Source organism: Monodon monoceros, unplaced genomic scaffold (assembly GCF_005190385.1).
Source record: "Monodon monoceros isolate NGI ecotype Baffin Bay Population unplaced genomic scaffold, NGI_Narwhal_1 Super_Scaffold_22, whole genome shotgun sequence".
In the NCBI taxonomy this organism is placed as follows: Eukaryota; Metazoa; Chordata; class Mammalia; order Artiodactyla; family Monodontidae; genus Monodon; species Monodon monoceros.
The window spans coordinates 108,210,887-108,217,935 of record NW_021703779.1 but is presented as its reverse complement, the minus strand read 5'-3'; the positions used below and the strand labels follow the sequence as shown (position 1 = coordinate 108,217,935).

The 7,049-nt window shown below is 41.8% G+C and overlaps 1 protein-coding gene across 8 annotated transcripts in view; it reads left to right on the top strand.

Moving 5' to 3' along the window:
- The first annotated feature begins 1,359 nt into the window (after positions 1–1,359).
- SMARCA1 (SWI/SNF related, matrix associated, actin dependent regulator of chromatin, subfamily a, member 1) overlaps positions 1,360–7,049 on the top strand; it is a 69,233-nt gene continuing 63,543 nt past the window's right edge. For 3 of the 8 annotated variants that reach the window (XM_029241399.1, XM_029241398.1, XM_029241400.1), the window contains exons 1-2: positions 1,360–1,667; positions 6,199–6,285. In XM_029241399.1, coding sequence (XP_029097232.1) covers positions 1,494–1,667; positions 6,199–6,285 — 261 coding nt within the window. In that variant the 5' untranslated portion in view covers positions 1,360–1,493. The remainder of the gene's footprint in view (positions 1,668–6,198; positions 6,286–7,049) is intronic. The other 5 variants (XM_029241402.1, XM_029241401.1, XM_029241405.1 and 2 more) reach the window with 3 other exon arrangements.

Below are 7,049 nucleotides of genomic sequence, written 5' to 3'. Positions count from 1 at the left end.
TCAGTGGCACACTCCTTCAATCTCCTGTCTTGCTCTTTGCCTCTTTTTCTCTGTTCAAAACCAGTCCCTGGACAGGATCTCACACTCATTCACACTAAGGTGTAAGTGATCAAAAACAGCTAAAATCTCACAAGGTTTCTTCACATTAAGGAGTCACAGCTTTAAAACAAAAGGGAATTTAGGGTATTATCCCCAGGAAAAAGGGATATATTGGGGGGACAATTGCGTGCCTTCCTGCTCTTTGCAGAAATCACACTTGATTTCAGATTGGGAATTTAGGAAGGTGTGTTAAGGGAAATTAATCATGATTTCTTTCCACTTTGGAAAATACTTGCTTCATTTTGGAAATTGTATGTTTTGTGATTGTTGTTTGGTATACTGTGTTTTATATGTTTTGCTATCTTTTGTCCCTAATGACTGGAATTTTAAGACTAAGATGTTAATCTTCCCGTTATTGATCAAAATAACTGGTGGGGAGAAATAGAAACAATAATATTTAATAACTGACATTTGCATACCCTTTACAAAATGCTTTTATATCCATGGTCATGCATATTATTGGTGTTGAATTACTACTAAATAACAACGGGGATACGAATAAAATACACAAAAAATCACAATAACTCAACCCAATTATTAGTATTAGGCACCTACCATGAGTTGCCCGAGGTTCTGTGGGGACCTTGACCTTGATCCCCAGGACTTTTAAAATTCAGTGGTGAAGGCAAAAGAAGGGCTCCTGCCCATTGGCCATCCGAGAGGTATCAGACTGGAAAACAGAGCGAATATACGTAAAACCCGGGTCACGCTTTGCCTTGTAAGTGAATGTTTGCAGCTGCAATCTAGAGATTGAAGGAGTGCTTGTGCTTCTGCAGAATTTACGAAGGTGGGAAGAGCACCACCAGTCCCCCTTTGGGGACCTAGGAAAGGGAAGTCCCCAGAGGGGTTCTGGGCTTTGCAAATGGTGAGACAGACCTTCTACAGTACAGTTATAAGCAGAGGAAAAGTTCTTTGTGCAAGAAGGGGAGAGCGCCCCGAGGTACAAAGAGCAGATTTAAGGGGAAGAGGATTCTTTCTGCACACATCTGCGAGGGGAGCTGAGGCTGACTGTTGGGGGCGTGTGGGGAAGGAGATTTTTAGGGGGCCGCGGGCTATGGGTTCCCGCCTCCACCCCTGTCCGCGCCCCACGCTCAGGCAACAGTTGGTCGTGCGGTGCCGGCCCGGGCTCCGGGTGGGGAGGGGGAGTCTCGCGATCGTTGAGGGGGGGGGGGGGGAGGGGGGGGGGGGGAGGGGGGGAGGCCATGACGTAGGGTGGGTGGACGGAAGTGGGGCAGGGTTGAGGGTTATTTAAAGAAGGGGGGCCCGAGTGAAGGGGTTGGAAGCCAGTGATTCCCCACCCTTGCTCCATCTAGCTCTTTCCAGTGCAGCCACTGCCGCCGCCCAGGAGCCCTCGTCCCCTTGCTCGTCCCCCTCCTCGTTCCCGCTCCAACGCCATGGAGCCGGACACCGCCGCAGTGGCAGCCACCGTGGCAGCCTCTGATGCGACCGCCACGATCGTGGTCATAGAGGACGAGCAGCCGGGGCCGTCCACCTCTAAGGAGGAGGGAGCGGCCGCCGCGGCCACCGAAGCCACCGTGGCCAAGGAGAAGGGCGAGAAGAAGAAGGAGGTAAATAGGAAGGGGGTGTGTGTGCGGTGGACAAATCCTGCGCCGGGCCCCTCCGAGGGGCCCAAACCCTGACCTTTGGGCGCCGACAGGTACCCGCGGAGCTCGGCTGGGCTGGGGGCGGCGGGCGCGCGGGGTGGGGGCGGCGGAACAGTCTAGCATTCGCTCCCCTCCCCCCTCCCTTTACGCCTCCTGGAGGCCGGGGGCGGGGCGCGGGCGCGGCGCGGGGCGGCGGGTGCCCGTTATCCCGGGACTTGGGGGCTGGGGAGCCCCTCCACAGCCCCCGGCCCGCCTCGCGTTCCCGGAACTGGGGTAACGGGGTGGGGGATGGGGCCGTGCAGGAAAAAGCCTCCGCCTCTCCCTCTCCTCTCGCTCGCTCCCTCTCCCCCCCCTTCCCGTCGGCCTCTGCCTGGGAAATCTGGGCCCTTCAATCCCACACTCGCGCAAAAGGGGTTTTGCTGGGGGCTTATTTTTTTGAAATTTGAATTTCCAGGTGCCGGTGGTTGGAAGGCGGAGGACGATAGGAGAGACTTTTATTTCTTTGATTGGCAATGTCGGCCTCTTGGGTGGCAGGGAAAAAAAAAAAATCATCCCTTGTTCGTTTGGTCCCCGCCTGCTGAGTTAGGCGGGGGTGTCACCCCGAGAAAATGAGCTCTCAGCGTTGTACCCCCGCCTCCTCCCGATCCAAACCCCAAACTGAGGCACGGTGGACGCTGGCTTAGGAAAATTTCCAACGTGTGCACCCTCACCCTCTCCTGCCCCGCCCCCGACGGTATAGTGTTTCACTCCAGGGCCACCCAAATGGTCCCCCAATCCGGCCCCAAGCCTTCCAGGCTTCCGCCTCCCTTTCCTAGTGGGCGCTGCTGGCTCCTGGACACACGCAGGTTTAAAAAAAAAATTTTTTTTTAAACTCAGCGTCGCCAGGATGAACTGCTGCTAATGTACATAAGGGGACGGCTCTGACACCTATTAAAGCCAGATCCAGAAAAATATATTTTATCTCCATAAGGCATATTTCAAATGGGCCGAGACGTGCAAATAAAACTATGAAACTCGTTGAAAAAATTGAGATTAAAAAATAGGATGGGGCATAAGGATTTTTGATGTATAATAAAATTGTGGAACGGATCTTTTATGGCTGGATTTTTTTCCGTTTACGAGTAGACATATCGCAATTAAAAAAAACGGTAGGTAATTAAAATTATGCTTTAGAGATCTCCAGTGGCTTTGTCTGGATCATTATATGATACTATATGACCAAGTGAAAAGCTATTGAGGGAAGTTAACACCTTTCGCCGCGAATTAGAGTAATTTTAAATTCAGCAGTTGCTTCAGTGACATATTTTACTGTTACAAGGTTGACTAAACAGAAAGACGATTGTAGTGCTAAGTGAAAACCATAGAAAACATACGCATATTAGGATCTATGTGGTACTTGGATCGGTAAGACAATATCGATGATTAAAGCTGGGCCAAATACCAAGCATCAGTATAAATCAATGTTGGGAAATTCAGGAGTGCGTCTAGGTGCCTTTTATTCCCTAGATGGGGTAAATGTAAGTGCTCCGCTGTCTTTTGTATGGCAGTAAAGGTTGTCGAATTTCCAGAGTGTATAAATTTTTTGAATTGTGAAGAGACTGGGAATCAATAAAAAACCTGTATAATCAGAGAGTTGATGCATATATATTACTACAACTCTGTGGCCTGATCAGAAATTGCACTAATAGTATCTCATCTGTCCGCTCAGCGTAGGGAAATGAGGTGCTGCCTGGAAGGAACTTTCTGGATATCTGAAGTTTACTGATTTAGTCACTACATCTTTTTAAATTTTTCCTTAAAAATCTGAGTAGTACCAAAACATCTATTTGAGTGCTTTCATTTGTACCATTGCTTCAAATAAAGTAAATCGGTACCTCCCTCCAATCTAAATATTTACACACTGCCTTGATGCCTTAAATGGTGTCCTAAAAGTGCAGATTAAATACCTTTTTCTCATGTCCGCCAGTTATTGTACTCTGACAGTGATACAAAGGCATTTGAGACCTAGGAGGTTGTTTCCCCTCAAATAACCACCTCCCAGACACTTTGGTATTGTGTTGATTTTTTCATAATTTTTCAGTCTCCTCCCTCAATTGTCAGGCTAACTATCACTTTTTAGACACTTCATCTACTTTCATCAGAAAGAATGGGTTTATGATAAAGGACATAGATGTAACAAAGCCTTTCATTTAAAACAATTGCAAAATACAAAAATACAAGGGATCCAGCGGGGAGAGGGAGATAACCTGAACACCAAGCAGAAGGGCTGTTAGTGCAATGGAACTTAAGTTTTAGCCCTGGGCTTCTGCCATCTTTTCTTGCTGTTGCCAGCGTGCCTTCTTCTAGTGGTCGTTCCCAAGTCATTTGCTGCTGCTTTTATTCTCTGTAGAATGGGAAGCCAGATTATCAAACTTGCTGGAATTGCGTATCAAATAAAAGAAAGTAGGCTCTGAATGAGAGCATTTTCGTGATGCATAAAGTAGATGAGAGTGGATTATCTTGTGACATTTAGCTACAGAAGGGTATTTTTGCTTACCTTCTGGTTCTTGAACTTCCTCGGTTTAAGTGACAGTTGGATAACCTAATGCTGTGAAAATTAGAGTTGGTATTTTTGGTAATGAAAATGTCAAGAAAAAGGTCATGGTCTTTAAGACAGGGCATCTTGGTGACCTTGTGCTGCATTCTCATGGCATCTAGACTACCAGATGATAAAATCCATAAGGAATTCATTAGAATATCATAGTCACCTTTTATCTTTTCTTGTATGAGAGGGTTTATTTGTGAAAACATACACAGACACAAATGGAAAGGTTTAGAAGGTAGGTATTTTAAAATTTGTTGTGGAAGATAGTGCCAATTAAGTAATTACCTACAGCTTTTAATGGCAATGCTCAAGGTTAGGAATTTTAATTAGCATATAATTAAAATTTTATGGTATTCTACCACAAGGTAAGCAAAAAAGTAAAGAGTAAAATGTTTTTCTAATAATAAAGCTTTAATTTTCTATAAGTGAAATTTGTATCCCACATTATTAGATATATACTTGTGTATGTGAGGGAAAGTAATTTTGAAACTTGAAAACTAGATTTCATTTAGCTTTTCAGGGAATGATAAAGGTGTGGATTTTGTTATCGAATTTTCCTTGTTGCTTTGAAAATAAAATAGGGTTTCTAGTGTATGTGACAGTTTGAAAGCGTGGTATCGAGGGCATTTTAGTAGTTTCTATTCTCATCCATCCAGAATTACATTCAGAGCATCCCACATACATACGTATGAGATGCTGTAAATCAAGATGGCTGTTGTTTGGGCTAAGAATAACTGAACAATATCTGATCAGTGCTCCAAAGGAGAACCCTGACCAGGGTCAGATTCCATAATCTTAGTCTGGATTTCCTCAAAATAGAAATATTAGTAAATGTTAGAAAACATTTATTAACTACTGGAGCCATGTTTTTCTTATGTTTAAGATCACATTCTTCTGTTGATTTATGACCTAAGTTTTCAGGAACAGGCTGTCAAAAGCCATGCTCAAATGGACATAATTTCTTTAGTTTTCACAAACAGATTTGTGTTTTGACTTTGCAGTCTGTGTTAAAACTGGAATACTCTCCACTTTGGTACTAATGGGTAGATTTGTGTTTTTATTATTTTATTTCTTGATTTCTTACAGGGAAGGAGGTGTATTCTACATATCTATTTATATTTACAAGTACCAGCTTTGTCTTTATAAAGGATAGGATGTATGAGATAACCCCCTAGATAATTTCAGTATTTTAAAGTAGCTGATTTATATTACTTTTCACTAAATTACAGCTTTTTTAAATATCAAAGGTTAATAGTTAATAGCCCTGAGAAACTGCTTCTACAAAATATTCGTGTTTATAAATAGTTTTAAAAGGTTTTCTTTCCAGTAGGGGAAAATTAACATAAACCAAAAGTTTGAAACTGTACTATTTCATTATTTTAAATATAAATGATCGCATTGCAGTACAGAAAACAGTTTGAATGTTCTAATTAGAATATAAAACAATATTAAAAAATCATATCTTTTCAGGAACAAACCACAGTCTTTTCTTCTGAAAGTTTGGCTTGTTACATAAAGAAGTGTTTCTGAGAATTAATATTTACTTTCCTTGAATTCTTTGGTTTGTGGTTGACAATAGTCTAGATTTTAAATCTCCTATTTGGTGGTTATACACTTTCTTGCACTTTAAATTAGACAGTAGGTGAAAAGGCCCATTCTCCCACCTTTTGGGTTTTATTTTAATTAATGTTATTTCGCTGGCTTTCACAGTTCTTCAGATTTTTTTAATCGGACCTCAGGTGCACAGAACTGGATTAATCACAAGCCCTGTTCGTGGCGTGCTCTCATCATTGGTCCAGGCATGGCCCATGTTGATTTATTTATTTAGTATTTAATTACTTTTTACTTTCTTCAAATGAGAATGTTGACCTTGCTTTGCAATTTGATGATTTATTTTCTTTGAAATTCTAGAAAATCCTTTCTCCATTTCAACTCAAACTTGCTGCTAAAGCTTCTAAATCTGAAAAGGAAATGGATCCAGAATATGAAGAGAAAATGGTAAATATGTTCTTGGCTAGGATAGTGAATACAGTAGTTGATTTGTATAGAGGACATGTGAAAGATTAAAAAATATATGTGTTTATATAGTGAATACAGAATCATAGGTTTTAGAATTGAAAAGTAATTTAATATATCATCCACCATAATAGATTTTTGATGGATAAATGAATCTCCTCACTTTCGGATGAGGAAATAGAGTATCAGAGAAATGATATGGAATAGTTGGGACTGGAAGGCACATCTCTTCACTTTTGTTTAGCACTCTTTACCCCATAATAGGGTGTTTTATGCTAGAAATATTTTATCCACGAAGTGAAAATGTAAGTGGATAAAATATCAATATGGCTGAGAGAAAGCAGGTCACAAAACCAGTCTGGTATTTTCTTCTCCCTCTCTCCTTGCTCTGGATATGTGAATGAATGCTACACATTATGAAACATGTAATATGGTAATACATTTTCCTGAGGGAAGGCTATTTGCCCAATGTATGAAAGTATTACATGCTTAAGCAGTATAACCGTAATTACACCCACCTATGGCTTTGCTCTACATTTAATTATTTAATTTTTAGTCACTAAAACCCATATTTTAGCTTTAATTTTAACTAGACTTCTATGCCCTGGGATCCTTCAAAACCAGTGAACTTGGTTAACTGAAAAGATAAATTAATAGGCAGTTAGAACTGATTGTTTTTTGGTCAAGGGGCTGTTTTTGAAGTAATATTATAAAAATTAGTAGAGATGAAGTACATTCTTTGGTTG